The 15719-nt window shown below is 45.2% G+C and overlaps 1 protein-coding gene and 1 long non-coding RNA gene across 2 annotated transcripts in view; one reads left to right on the forward strand and one right to left on the reverse strand.

The window, feature by feature from the left end:
- Positions 1-7978: 7978 nt before the first annotated feature.
- LOC115073437 (uromodulin-like) overlaps positions 7979-15719 on the reverse strand; it is a 30601-nt gene continuing 22860 nt past the window's right edge. The window contains exons 6-10 of the mRNA XM_029571867.1: positions 13635-13883; positions 12983-13136; positions 12210-12285; positions 11243-11278; positions 7979-10102 (exon numbers count right to left, since the gene is read on the reverse strand). Of these exons, the coding sequence (XP_029427727.1) occupies positions 10038-10102; positions 11243-11278; positions 12210-12285; positions 12983-13136; positions 13635-13883 (580 nt within the window). The 3' untranslated portion in view covers positions 7979-10037. The remainder of the gene's footprint in view (positions 10103-11242; positions 11279-12209; positions 12286-12982; positions 13137-13634; positions 13884-15719) is intronic.
- LOC115073439 overlaps positions 13802-15719 on the forward strand; it is a 41761-nt gene continuing 39843 nt past the window's right edge. Inside the window, exon 1 of the long non-coding RNA XR_003852012.1 lies at positions 13802-14234. This is a non-coding gene — a long non-coding RNA (uncharacterized LOC115073439). The remainder of the gene's footprint in view (positions 14235-15719) is intronic.

Here is a 15719-nt window from a genome sequence, read left to right on the forward strand (position 1 = left end):
ATATCCCACCCTCACCTGCACCCCCATCCTCACCACCATCACATACATGCACCTCACCTATCACCATATATCCCATCCTCACCTGCACCCCATCCCCACCACCATCACATACATGCACCTCACCCATCACCATATATTCCATCCTCACCTGCATCCCATCCCTACCACCATCACATACATGCACCTCACCCATCACCATATATCCCATCCTCACCTGCACCCCCATCCTCACCACCATCACATACATGCACCTCACCCCTCACCATATATCCCATCCTCACCTGCACCCCATCCCCAGCACCATCACATACATGCAACTCACCCATCACCATATATCCCACCCTCACCTGCACCCCCATCCTCACCACCATCACATACATGCACCTCACCTATCACCATATATCCCATCCTCACCTGCACCCCATCCCCACCACCATCACATTCATGCACCTCACCCATCACCATATATCCCATCCTCACCTGCACCCCCATCCTCACCACCATCACATACATGCACCTCACCCATCACCATATATCCCATCCTCACCTGCATCCCACCCCCACCACCATCACATACATGCACCTCACCCATCACCATATATCCCACCCTCACCTGCATCCCATCCCCACCACCATCACATACATGCACCTCACCCATCACCATATATCCCATCCTCACCTGCATCCCATCCCCACCACCATCACATACATGCACCTCACCCATCACCATATATCCCACCCTCACCTGCACCCCAACCCCACCACCATCACATACATGCACCTCACCCATCACCATATATCCCACCCTCACCTGCACCCCAACCCCACCACCATCACATACATGCACCTGCCCCATCACCATATATCCTACCCTCACCTGCACCCCCATCCCCACCACCTTCCATACCCATACCATCACATAGCTGAATCTCACCATTCACCATTCACCATATAACCCCTCACCCCCGCCACCACCATGTACAATCTTCACCCCCCCACATTCATAAATCCTCTTCAAGTCTTCTGACCTACACCCTGCCCCACTGAATGTGCCCCCCCATACACAGACGCCTACTCCCATTCCTCCACCCCCAAAAGAACCAGTACAAGTCACTGATAATGTACACGTCTAGCTGATGGAGTTATAAAACTCGCTTTTTTATGTTCTCTTTTTAGGGAGTTCACTTAACATCCAGGCACTGTCTTCAAGGGGGGAAAATGGAGGGATGGGATGGAGAATTTTATAGCTCTCTCTCCACCCTTCTTTTCGTTAAAGTCACTTGCTCTATCCAGCTTGCATTTTCCACCTGTGCACGAAGAAGGAATCTAGAGTGAAGAGCCCTCTGGCAGGGTGGGCAAGTGAAATGAGCAGCGGAGTAGCCCCTAGTATTTAAAATTTCCATTCAGAGAGCTCTTAATTTGTTTTCCATGACTCAGATGTCTCCAGCCAAAAATTGTGGTATGCTCAGATGTTACGTATTTGAAAATGTCAGCCACTTCTTCTGTAAGAATGACCGCAGTGGACTGGTGAACGCAATGACTCTGTCAACAAAAAGATGCAAATGTAGAAAAGCCTATTTTGAGCTGAATTATTGTTAACATGAAAAAATAAAATAATAAAGGACAAATGGTTTGTTTTGAGCCTAATTTTAAAAGTAATGAAGCACCAGGTTGACCACTTACTGAGTTCTGATTGGTTGATCAGTATTAATTTCTTCCAAAATAGTTCCTCGAATCCTCCCCATCCCCCCTTAAACATGGTAGGTGAGGAGCAGCGCCACTCCGTATGCTGATGGTCCTGTATATACCAATAACTTATGGATCCAATTAAGAGGTAACAGCAAGAAACCAGGTCCATAAAAGGAAACCAACTGAGGAGACAGACAGACAGACAACAGCTGTTTTCTGTTGGAGAAATGGAAGCACAGCAGAGACCATGTCCCACAGATCTGATGGAGTTCCCTATAAATAGTGAAAAGCAATGTTTCAATTATTCCCGACCACTAAAAATAGTGTGGGGGAGCAGAGCTGATTAGACAAGAGTGCAAGAGTGTTTTGTGCAGTTTGCAGCTTATGTAAATGATATATGGTAACATATGCAAATTAAAATAACTACATAAACTGATACAAATGCACAGCATGAGTGAGCAGGAGGCAGTAGAGATCGATAAGAGGTGGGCGGTAGATGCATGCGGCTGGTGTGCCATATAGTGAAGAGAGAGAGGTCAGTGTGAAGGGGGATGGAGCTCAATGGTTTTTGAAACAATTATCTGGGAAGGTGGATTTGAATATCTAGGCCTTGCAGTGTTTCCTGAAGCATAGGAACAGCCCTTGATGGCTCTTCCATCCTTGGGTTGATGTTATGTTTTGTGCCCAGGCAGCAGAAGGCCCTGTTCCTACTTTCAGTTAGCTTGACCTCGGCTGTGGTGGGACGTGAAGGTGGATTTCTGGTGATGATGGGAAAGTTTTGTCTCTGGTGTATGGAGTCCGCTTGTATTGTGATTTTGCATGTGTGTGGGGGTGGAGAGGGAATTGCATTTTCAAACAGCCTGAGGAGGTCAAAGTCTGAGGGGACTGTTACCTGCAGACTTCAGCCAGAATTTTTAACGTGAATTTAATCGCACAAGTCTGCTTTGATAATGTGTGGGTGTGCATGGAAATCCCCGCGGCATACACCCAACATCTGCTGGAGAGCAGGCGTAACTTTGGGTGTGAAAATCAAAAGTATGCATATAAATCCTGCTCCTGCTCCCAACCTTGCCCCCAGAATCATTATTTAGTGTGTGCATACATGCAAAATTGTATTCCTTGTGTACCTTTACTCACACACTATAACTGGGTTTTGTGTATGTGAGTGCCTGGGAAATTATCCTTTAGTTTCCCATAGACCAGGGAAAGAATTTTGAGTTCAGCTCCGCTGGCAACAGGAAGCCAACGTAGGTTGTGTGAGCCGGGGGTAATGTGATTGGCAGTTTCAGTCTTAGGAGAATATGTGCTGCTGTGTTTTGGGCTAACTGTAAGTGGCAGGCTTATGATTTTGGAAGGCCTGCCAGTAGTGAGTTAAAGTAGTCTAGATTTGAGGTGACCAGTGCAGATATCATCCCCACTATTATTGTAACAAACTTCTCGGACTGGGAAGGAAAATCCTTAAAGGTCAGGGTAGAAAGAGTTCACACAGAGACTTAACCCAAATCAGAAGGTTTTAGATGTGTCCTGCTGTTTGATAACTTTTCCAGATCTCTAGGGCTGTTAATATTTCACCCAGAGTTGAAACACCACTTTGTTAGTTTTCTTAGGCTAAAGCCCAAACAGTTCTCTTCTTACAGGACTCCAGTGACTTCTCTTGCATTTGATGGAGCTCTCACCCTGTAGAAGCCCAATTCTGCAGCAGAAGGGAAAAACATTTCAAAGATTCATTCACCTACTTCCTCCCAATTCCTCCTGCCAGGGTGAGAGGGCTACTCCCATCTCTCATCCACCCTCCTCACTCTAAGGGATCTTAGCCCTCCTGCTCCTCTCCTCCCACCCAGGCAAGTTCCAATCCGAAACGTTTTCTACAAGAGCGCTGAAATGCTATCTGCTGGCCGAGCCTGACCACTGCCGTCCAAAACTGGGAATGTGCACTCCAGACCTTCTCTCTGGAAAGTATAAATCCTCTACGAATGCAAGTCACTCTCTTTAGTAGGGACAAGGGCTCCCTAAACATAGTTCCAATTTCCCCTTAGAAAAGGAAGAACTAGTTATTTATATTCCACTTTTCACACTTTTTCAAAGTGGATTACATTCAGGTACTGGAGGTATTTCCCTATCCCCAGAGAGCTTACAATCTGTTTGCACCTGAGGCAATGGAGGGTAAAGTGACTTGCCCAAGGTCACAAGGAGTGATAGGAGGACTCTAACCCTGGTATCCTGGTTCGTAGCCACTGCTTTAACCACTAGGCTACTCCTCCACTCATATTTTATTGCTTTAATTAAATATACCTCACACAGTTTTCTACCTACAAATTTGCATTATTTCTAGAGATTTAAGTGTCATGTCCAGAAAGGATAAGAGCACATGTTTGTGGCTTTGGAGTCTGGGGCACCTGCATGTGTTTGTTCATTGTTTCCTGCTGGTACCAGTTACTCAGATCAGAACTGAATCAAACTGGCACCAAACCTGCAGATCTTCAGTAAACCTCAGCTTGGAAGATTTTTTCACTTCTTTGCATCGGACTCTCTGTCAGGCCGATACAGTACAGTGCGCTCCGACGGAGTGCACTGTTATCCTGCTCTTGGATGCGCGTTTTCTCTTACTCCTTATTCAGTAAGGGGAGGAAAATGTGCGTCCAATCCACGGCACCTAATAGCGCCCTCAATATGCAAATGCGATATTAAGTCGGAGGTCCTGAAGAGTAAAAAAACAGTTAAAAAAAAAAAAATTGAATTCGGTCCACGGCTGTCGGGCCGAAAACCAGACCTCAATTTTGCCGGCGTCCGGATTCCGAGCCCGTGGCTGTCAGCGGGCTCGAGAACCGACGCTGGCAAAATTGAGCGTCGGCTGTCAAACCCGCTGACAGCCGCCGCTCCGGGTCAGAAGGAGGCGCTAGGGACACGCTAGTGGCCGGTGCGCGCGCTGGGAGAGCGGCCTGTGTGTGATTTTGGACAAGCCATTTTATCTTTTTCTGCCTCCCAGGGACCATTGAAAATGAAGCAGCTGCCTCAGTCTGGCTTCCCTGGTAAATTAATTATCATAAACATATCTGACCAAATTTTAGCCTATTTTTTTTTTGCTCAACAGATCTGTCAATTTTTCCCTAAATCTACAGGGGAAATTTATTGCAGTTTCCCTTGCAAATCTGGTGAGGGAAGGGGGGAAACTGACCAGATGCAATGTGGATTAGTGGAAATCAGCATTGACTCAGCCTTCTGCTGATCCTGCAGATGAAATGAATCTGCTCAGGTTCTGAAGTGGATTTGCCAGTTCCAGTTGGAGAAAAATAACCAATTAAAAAGTCTGTTCAACTAATTGACCAACCCTTGCATTTCTTTCTGGATTGTTAAATTAGTTTGTAAATTTTATCTTAAAAGTTCACACTTTTGTAATAACAACAAAAGAACTCTAAGGATGGACTGCCCTGAATTCAAGAAAGCGTGGGATAAACAGAGAATCTCTGAGGGAGTGGAAAGTATCATAAAACTGAATAGGGGGTGTGGATGGGCAGATCAGATCCACATCTTTTTCTGCTCTCGTTTCTATACTTATGCCCACCAGAGGGCGCTGCTGACTACCCTTAAAAAGAATAGAAAAAGCTGCAGTACAATCTGTGGGTCTCTCTTTTCTGAATTCTCCAGGTGTAAGACCCTTAAGAAATGCCACGCTGGGTCAGATCAAGGTCCCTCGAGCCTAGCATCCTGTCTTTGACAGTGGCCAGTCTGGGTCACAAGTACCTGGTAGATCCCATAAAGTAGATCTAATTCCGCTATTTCTTCGTACCCACTCACAGGGATAGCAATAACTTTCCTAATTCTACCTGGCTAATAATTTGTTATGGGCTTTTCCTCCAGGAACTCGTCCAAACCTCTTTTAAACCCTGCTCTGCTAGCTGCCTTGATCCCATCCTCTGGCAACAGATTCCACAGCTTGCTAGTGCGCTGAGTGAAAAAGTGCTTCATTTGATTTGCTTTAAATCTGTTGGTTGTTAGTTTCATGAAGTGTTCCCTTAATTAACTTTTCATAAAATACTAAACAATGGTCCTTTATCCATTTCACCCCACTCATGTTTTTTATAAACTTCTATCATGTCCCCTCGCAGCCGTCTCGTTTCCGAGTGGAAGGGACCTAACCTGGGTAGCCTCTCATCATAGGAGAGATGTTCCGTCCCCTTTATCATTTTGTTATTCTTCTCTGCACCTTTTCTAGTTCCACTAGGTCTTGTTTGAGGTGGGGCAACCAGAACTGCACACAGTATTCAAGGTGTGGATATGCGGTTGCCAGGGCTTGATACAGAGGTAATATGATATTTTCTCTTTTAATCTCTATTCCTTTTTGGATCATTCCTAACATTCAATTTGCTTTTTTGACCATGGCTGCACCCCGAGCCGAGGATTACAATGTATTATCCAAGGTCCTTTTCCTGGGAGGTGATGCGCAATACAGAACCCAGCATCATGTGCCTGTGGTTGAGAATATTTTTGCACTTTTCCACATTAAATTTCATCTGCCATTCAGTTGCTCAAACTTCTAGTCTCACAAGTCCCTCTGCTGCTACTTTAACAATTTTGAATAATTTTGTGCCTCTGCAAATTTGATCATGTCATTCCCTTTTTAAGATCATTTAGGAATATGTTAAACAGCACAGTCCCAGTATCAATCCATGTGGTATTCCACTAGCGACCTTTCTCCATTTTGAAAACTGACCATTTAATGCTACTCTGCTTCCTGTTTTTTTAACCAGTTACCAATCCTAGCCCCTGACTTTTGAATTTCCCAAAGAGTTTCTCATGTGTCTTTGCCAAGTGTCTTCAGCAAATCCAAATACACTACATTAATTGGCTCACCTTTCTCTACGTGTTTATTTAAACCTTCAAAAAATCTAAAAGATTTGTAAGGCAATCAATGTCGTCTCTTCCCCATTAAGCCATCTGTCTCTATGGCCAGAGATTCTGTTTTTTTTAAGAATGACTTCTACCATTTTGCCTGGTGCTGACATAAGGCTTAGAGAACTATTGTTTCCAAGATTATTCCTGGTGCCCTTAGTATCATGGCAGTTTCAAATGACAGGTTACATATTACTAATAGCAGGTTTATTTTATGTTTTAATTCTTTTAGCACTCTGAGGTGGATGCTCTCTGGTACTGGTGATTTAATTATTTAGTTTTATATTTGGCTTTTCAGCACTTCAAAGAAGATTATATTCAGGTACTGTAGGTATTTTTCTAACCCCAAATACCTGTACCTGAGACAAAGAGGACTTGCCCAAGGTCACAAGGAGCAGCAGCAGGATTTGATTCCTGGTTTTCCTAGTTCATAGCCCACTGCTCTAACCACTAGGCTACTCTTACTCCTTAGTTTGTCAATTTCCTCTGTTACATTCTCCATTACCACAGATATTTATTTTGGTTCCTCAGAATCTGTACCATTAAAGAATGCATCAGCTATGGGTATGTTCCCAATATCCTCCTCAGTAAAGTCTGAGGCAAAGTATAAAAATAACAAAATCAGTATTTTATGTAAATTTAATCTATACTTGTTCAAATATGTGGGTTTGTGAGCTCCCTGAGAAAGTCTCTCTATTACTTAATGTGTGTTGGGCATATTGAATGAAGTGGTGTGGATATGGTGTTAGTTCACCTGCATATGTTTAATTTATTATGTATTTAACTCATGTCTTGTCATTGGCAGTACAAGATGAGTTACATTCAGGTATCATGACTAAAGTTGAAGAAACAAGTTTTAGTAAGACTATTTTATTGAACTCAATATATTTGTGATCAGCTCCACTGATCTGATTAAGGGAGTGGAGCTCTTGAGTGCTTGTCACAAATGACTTCATTGACTATCACAAAGATCTTGCTTGCTTGTTGACCCTTAATTCTATCATTTAAAGTGTAGGTATTCAACTTTAGTCACTGTGAAATTTGACTGTTATTTGTTGTTGATATTCTTAAAATATTTGCATATATTTGAAACTTCAATATACATGCATAGCTCACGTCCCTGATCCAAGCCCCCCTCCCCAAAACGCCCACTTTTAGAGCAACTAAAATATACCCACCTAATGAAAGTAGGCAGATATATTTACCTGCTCTGCACAGGACAATTTACATATCCTCTGATCTAACGAGCTCTCAGGGGAGCAGGGAAAGTGGGCAACATCCACCAATCCATTAGGATAGGGGAGGGGGTTGCAATAGGTCTGTCCCAGGATGCCTTCCCATGTAAAAATAAAGTGAAACAGAAATAAGTCAAACAAAAGATTTCATACATATAAGGCAATACATTTTTATTGGTCTAATTCAATACATTTCTTGACTGGATTTCAACAGCTAAACTCTTCATCAGATCAAAACAGAATGAGCAAATCAAGTGAATTACTTTGGCAGACAACCTACTATCTCCATGGAAAAAGAGAAATTCCCATGGGATAGAAAAGAAGAAAGGACATTACTGCATATTGTACAGAGCAAGAGAACCCTATAGATATTAGAATACAAAAAAAATATACAAGTCAACCTCATTCCAGACCAAATATACACCCAACTAAGTGATGGAAGGTTGCAATGGAGCTGCAAAACAAGACTCAGATTCTTTTGTCTTGTTTAACCCTGTCAGTGCTGGGCACAAGTATTCTCACCTCATGTTCCACTTCTGGATAGTGAATACAGAGTACACTCATCCTAAGCCTTGCTGTCAGTTCTCAAATATACCCTATTTCAGAAACACATAGGGGTCAATATTGAAAACAGTTTTGTCTAGCGAAGTTTGGATTTAGCTGGAGAAACTGCAGGATTTTAAAATCCCAGCAGTCTGACTGCCCTGACATAGATAGATAAACTGGCTAAAACTCTTATCCAGCTCTGTAAGGGTGTTCTGGGATGGAGTACTATTCTCTAGCTAAGTTAGTTGATAAAACGCTAATTTTCAGCATTCTTCATCTACCGTAGATGGATAGCTTTAGGAATGCCAGAGAGACGCTCTAATGTTAGCTGGATAAACTTATTCGGCTAACTTTTGCACCTGCATCACAGAATAATCCAGCAAAGTTACCCAGACAAGTTTATCCTGCTAATTCTGCCAGTCGTCCAGCAGCTGAAAATGGAGTTTTAAGTATTTTTAATTGCTTTATGTTTTGCCTGCTTGTCTCAAATATTCATGGTATCAAATACTTTAATTGTTTAACATATTAGATGATGACATATAAGGATCAATTGTTCTGCACTGCTCTAGCTAAGAAGATATCCCAGCTACCCGCCATACAAGCTAGACCACCTGCAGGATATCTCTTCTAGTCCAAGTCTGTTTTAGGGTCCCTCTGTTTCTCAACCATTCTGGGTAGATAAGTTCCCATATTTAAACTAGTACCCTGGCTCCTCCCCTCACATGTTTTTTACCCAGCCTCTTCATCCTGATCCTACCACTGGCTTCTATATTCTGTCCTAAGCATGCTTAAATTCTGCCACGGTAGTGGTTGCAGCTAGTAGATTAACTTTAGCATCTACCAATGATCAAGATAATAATCAATGAACAACAGCAATTTTAACAGAAGTGCCAAAGCCATTGAGTACTGAATTTTGGGATAGATGTTTTCATTTGTTACTGAAAGGGTTAAATTTTCCAGCCCTTGTGTTATATATGCACTATATATTACCTAGTCCTATAGATATATGTTCTCACAACTATTATTAGTAGGGATTGCCAGCCCTCTGGACTTCTCCTGCAACCTTCAGGAGCTGGAGGAAACCTATAGGCAATTCTCAGATTTATCTTATTTGGTTATCATTATTTTCATATATTCCAGGAGAATGTGGCTCAACCACCATTCAAAATGCAAAGGTTTAAGGAGAATAAGAACATGAGCAAACACACTCAGATGCGGGAAACCAAAGTTTTAGAATGTAAATACAATAACATTTCTTAATGAATGCATTTAGCATGTTTCACTATTTTGGTGACAGTATATTATATTTTGTTCTTCTTTTCAAAGTACTGAATAGAATTAACCCTAACACGCACACAAAACTATTTAAACAATCCTTTTAAAGTAAGATTCACAACATAAAAGGGGTATCTTCACTATTGTTTTGTTTACACAATGCCTGTGAACTTTTCACAAACATGGAAAGGCTGAAGTGATTGCAATGTTGCTGATTTTCTACTCAGCTCAAAGTACAAGTAAGTGAGCTACACTAAACCCAATCCATGTGCTGAAGCTTCCAGGAATACGTCCAAGCAGAACTGGCAATCCAAATCATTATCCTAATAGTGCCCGCAGTTTCCCTGAGTGGGTGAGGAGTAGATTAGGTAAAGGTGCCTGGGATTGGAGCTGAACTGTGAATTACATCATTCTCACGGCCAGGAGCGCCAGCAGCAGGGAGCTCACCAGAGCAGACCAGGAGAAACCTAGAAAGCAAGAGGTCAAGCAATCAATCAGTGTATCTATCCCTTCATAGCGCATGGCTTTAAATGCTTTTAACTGTGACCAAGGCCAGATTAAGGCAACATGCGGCCATAGGCTTGGGGGAAGGGGGGGAATGATATTATTCTAAGTTGCATTGTCTAAAGATGATGAAAAATCAGAGTGGGGCCTTCAGTATTCCTTGCGCACTGAGACCCTGTGCTGCCCAGCCTCTCTCTTGTGTTTCCTTGATAACAAGAAGCCTATGTGAGAGGAAAGGGAGTCAGTGCGCAAGGGCTGCTGAAGGCTTTGTGCTGACTTTTCATCAGCTTTCGGCGCTGCTAGATGAGAGAGGTGATGCTGCAGCCGCAGGCTCTGATTTAGGCATGGCAGTGGTGGCGACGCTCTGGTGCCTGTAAGAATTTGGCACCAAAGACAGTTCCCTAAGCTGCCTATAGCTAAATCTGGGCCCGAGTGTGCCAAACACTAAATCATGGGCGATTGTGTAAAAACACTTCATACCCACTCTTCTGCACGGTGTGATCTTCTCACGCTCAACTGCTGTTAGTACTGCAGGACTCAGTTCCTGTCATTCCCTGACCTTGCTGTTCTACTATAGTCCTGTTTTTCTCTCTTCTGCCTTATTTTGGGATTTGCTCTGTGTGAGAGGAATTTAATTATTTTTCTAAAAAGTCCTAGAATACCCTAGGACAGAGTATGAAGAAAACAACAGACTGGATTAGCTCCGTTCAGGTGGCAGCACCAGCTTGGCCAAAATCTGGCAGGAACTATAGATAGCTTGAGTGAACCAAGTGGTCCTTATCTGGAAACATCGTAATTTTGCATATTGCCATAAAGAATAGGTACCAGAGACCTCCCACTCTATGGCACATGAGATGCAAAACCAGGGCTGACCCACCTATTCTCTAGGACTTGGAGCTAGCCCAGGTAATCCCAATATTACTTAGGAATTGGCATATTTCTGTGGCTTCTTGAGCAGTCTCGCTATGTAAGAGCGAGAAATAAACAGCTCTGAGAAAAAGGCCTGCTTTCTCTGGTTACACTGAACAGACCTGTTCTACTGTTTATCTGCACCTTGTAAAGAGTTAAAAATAAAGATATTGTAAATTCTATTTCATACTTACGGGTGAATGTGCCAGAGTTGTAGCCATCAGAAAAGTCTGCAAGACAAAAGCCAGGATATTAGGTTCTCTTACACAGAAAGCCTAGGGAGTTTTGGGGGTCGGGGGAGGGACATGGCAGAGCTGCCTGGGGATCAGCCATTTTCTCCACCACCAGATCTCACTGCTCCATTAGAGAGCTTTTTCCAAGCTCAGCTGTGCAGTGCTGCTTACCTACCAGCAGAGGTCACCATTGCACAGGCACTCATCAGCACTCTTTCCTGACCCATCTATTGCCTCCACCAGGCAGATACTGACAAACTGCCAGTCCCACTCTGCTTGGCTCGCCTTTCCAAAAGTTGTGCACTGGCTGGAAGGCAGGTGTGGGAAGGAGCTGAGCACAGAAGACTTCCATGGACCCACAAGAACTCAAAATGTCATATTTTGAATCCCTGGAGGGAAATTGTAACCTCTTATATAGTCAGGTCTAACGATGCAAACCACCAGAAGCAGCTACCTGAATAACTCAAAACTGTCAAGAAAAAACGCTCCGTGACAGGTGACATAAGGGAGGACTGGTTTGCATGGTGACTTAGCTTCTGGGAATCCAATTTAAATCCAGCCCAGGCTCTTAGTTGGGGGGGGGGGGGGACCTCACATTTAAGGGCCTCTCTTTGTCCTTTTAGTTACCACTAGACATGTTCTGCTTTCTGCCTGAGATCCAGTGGGGTGACAGGCCGCAGAGAGAGGTTGGACATGGAATGGGTTGCCCTCTCTCTCAGTACTAAAGGCCTTTCCAATCAATATCAGCAGTGCATTGCAATCTCACGATAAAATCATACAATACACATAATAACCTTCATCCGCATACATACAATGAAATGAATAGGAGCAATGCGGAGGAAAACCTGCAACGCTGAAATGGAAGAATGGTTTCCAGTGCAAACACTCCTCATTCATCAGCCCCTTATCACGGGATCGGCCCACCTACCTCCCTGGAGGGGTCCAACGCTTACGGTGCCAGGGTTACCGTAATCCCGCGGTGCTGCTGCTCTAATAGTGCAGGTCTGCGGAAAGAGAGGGCTCGGTCAGGTTAAGAGAATCAGTGAGGGCGCAAAGACAACAAACTCCGGCTTCCGGAAGAGCCCCGGCAGCCTCAGCTTTACATTGTGCGGGATGAAGGGGTAAAGCCTCTACATTTTGCAGTAAAAGACTAGGGATCGGGTTAGAGTTGGGGGTTGACCTTTGGCCCACTGAAAGCTGGGCGCGGTCATCTGCACGTGGTGCACCAGTCACGCCCCTGGCTTTATTTAGCGACATTGCCCCAAATTTCAGAAGCGGATAGCAGGATCTCAGCTCTGCGTGGCGATGGCCCAAGTGACCGTAAAGAAGCTCTGACTCTTGCTTAACACCGGGGGGGAGGAGGAGAGAGAGCCGCGCTCGTGCGGTCAGGCCGGCTGACCTTAGGGTTCCGGGGTCAAGGAGCACGTGCCCTTCCGAGCGGTGCCTGCGGCCATTGCTGAGGTCTTAAAGCCTGGCGCTTGCATCGAGCAGCGGGAAGGGCCGGGCTGGGATCGCAGTCCCCCGGGAAGTCCGAGTCACAGCAAGGCCAACGCACCAGGGACTTTAAGAAGAGGGGTTTCGGCATCGCTCGTTTGTAGCGCGAATGCAACCACGGGCGTGGGCGCTTCCTGAGGGAGGGAGGGAGCGTACAGAGGGCAGAGAGGAGAGCGGGGCTGGGTGGAGGGTGCAGGGGCTCCTTACATCAGGGCAGGTCCCCGTACAGATCGCAACTTCTCCAAACAGGTAGAGTTGGGATGCGCCGGCGATCGAGAAGACTTTCAGGACAATGCGAGCTTCAGTACCGTTGCCGTTTTGTGCCACAGTTACGATAGGACTCAGGCCGGGTGCCGGACACCTAGGAGAGGGAGAGAGGAGACACAAAGGGACCTCTTAGTGCCAGACTCCGCGCTCTCTTACCTGTAAAGCAGGTTAGACTCCTTCGTACATTAGCAGCTGGGGGCTGGCTCCTTAACACCTTGAATCAGAAGACTCTCTGCGCCGGGACACTCCCGGTACCACTCTCCTGGACAGAGCCCAGTCTCACCCCCACCCTCAGACCGAGTCAGCTCACCTGCTCCTTTCCTGACAGAAAGACTGAGGACCACCTGTCCGGCAAAGGATTTGGGCAGAAGGAAAAAGGCGGATTTGGAGCTGAAGAAAACGGGGGGTGGGGACTGAATTTCATTGTCTTTCTGAGATTCTTGAGGGTCTTTAAGGCTTACACATTATTATTGCAGACCCTCCTTTGGCTAATGGTCCTTTTGCAAAGGGATAACTGGAAAAGAAGATTCTCACATTCGTTCCTGGGCTTTCTATAGGACAGTGGCTAGCATGGACCCTCAGGTGCCCTTACCCATTCACAATGACGTCGTATTTCTGAGCAGCGTTGGAGTCATTGGTTGCAGTGGCGTACAAGTGATTCAAGTGCAGTGAGAATTGAGTTCCATCAAGGCCCGGTGATGTCAGACCAAGGTACACTGGGTCCTGGGCACTGAAAACCACTTGAGAATCTGTGAGAGGGTTTGTGAAACTAGGATCCGTAAATACGGCCATCATCACCTGCACACTTCCTACTCCTCCAGGAACCGTTAAACTGGTGGTGCTGGAATGAGAGAGAAGCACAATCAAATGATGAAACATAATTCCTGCTGTGTTCATGGCCTGTGGAAACCAGGGTACAAGAGTCTGGACGGCTGCTGCTGGCCAAGGGTGTCTAAGGCTCAGCCTGTGAGGGGGCAGCCAGTGCGAGCGAGAGAAACTCTGCAGCAGGGCATGAACTTCTAAACAGACGTCGGGGCCACGGACTGCCCATGCCCCGTTCTCAGAACAGCCCTGGACCTGTGCTGCTGCTTTCTGAGAATTCCTGTTGGTGTCGCACATGAGAGAAGATCCTGTTCACATGAATGCACTTCTAGTGCTAGAGCTGTGCCTCTGTGTGTCTTCACGTGACCAGGTGGGTATTTTATTTATTTTTTATTTATTTAAAAAACTTTTATATACCGGTATTAGTATGCATACATCATACCGGTTTACAATGTAACTTTAAAGGTAGAAATTACAATGAACAGGGAGGGCGAACAAGGAGGAGTATACAAAGAGCAGGAGGTGGAGGAATTAAAGCAATAAATAAAAACTGCAACGGACTATTTACAGGAATATACAAGGCGTAGGCAAGATACTTGCGGAAGTCGGTGTACTTAATCAGGGTAGGCTTGTCGGAAGAGCCATGTTTTAAGTTTTTTTCTGAACTTGGCGTAACATGGCTCTAGCCTGAGAGTGGTAGGGAGGGTGTTCCATTGTTTAGGGCCTGCAATGGATAGTGCACGGTCCCTAGTAGAGGAGAGGTGGGCTTTTTTCAAAGGGGGAATGGAGAGGGTGCCTTTGTTGACAGTGCGAGTGGGTCGTTCAGTGCGTATAGGACGAAAGGGTTCATCCAGCCAATTGGAATTGTGCGAGTGGATGGACTTGTGCACTATGGTTAGAATTTTGAAGAGAATTCGGGATGCGATGGGGAGCCAGTGGAGTTCTTTGAGTATTGGGGTAATGTGATCAGCTTTCCTTGAGTTGGTGATGACCCTGGCGATGGCATTCTGGAGCATTTGTAAGGGCTTGGTGGTGGAGGAGGGTAGGCCAAGGAAGAGGGCATTACAGTAGTCCAGCTTTGAGGAAAGGGTGGCTTGGACGACGGTGCGGAAGTCATGATAGTGGAGGAGGGGTCTGAGTTTCTTCAGGATGTGAAGCTTGAAGAAACCTTCTTTGAGGATGGAGTTGATCTGTTTTTTGAGATTGAGTTGTTGATCTATGATAACCCCAAGGTCTCTTACTGTGGGTTGGGGTGTTATGACGTTGAAAGCTGGATTGTTGGAGATCGGTGGTTTGGGAGGGAGGTGAGGAGAGATAAGGAGCAGCTCTGTTTTGGAGGAGTTTAGAGCGAGGTGGATGTTGGTGAGGAAGTCATTGATGTTGGCAAGACATGTGTTCCAGAAGGCAAGGGCATCTGAGAGAGAGTTGTGAATGGGAATGACGATTTGAACGTCATCTGCATAGAGGTATGGGTATGGGTATGGGTACATGTATGTTTGTGGTTACAGGTTGTGAGGGGAGGGCATGGGGAAAGGTAACTACACGGAGCCGCAGTTACTACCATAAGCAAATTGCTGGGCAGACCAGATGGAGCATTTTGTCTTTTGCTGCCATCACTACCATCTTACCATGCTGTATTTTATATCTGCTATCAGTGAAAACTGCCGGGTGTTGCTCAGGTTGTTGTCTGATCCATAACAGCTTTTCTCTTGGTCCTACAGGCCAGTCTGACTTCTGGGATTTTACTCTTTCACCAGCAGGAGGGAGGCAAAGAGCATCTCTCTCTGTTTTTTTCCCTTCCTTTTCCCTTCTGATGCTGTTACAGTCTGGGATAGGCAGAGCCACGTCAGGAGTT

This window comes from Rhinatrema bivittatum, chromosome 11 (genome assembly GCF_901001135.1).
Source record: "Rhinatrema bivittatum chromosome 11, aRhiBiv1.1, whole genome shotgun sequence".
NCBI lineage: Eukaryota > Metazoa > Chordata > Amphibia > Gymnophiona > Rhinatrematidae > Rhinatrema > Rhinatrema bivittatum.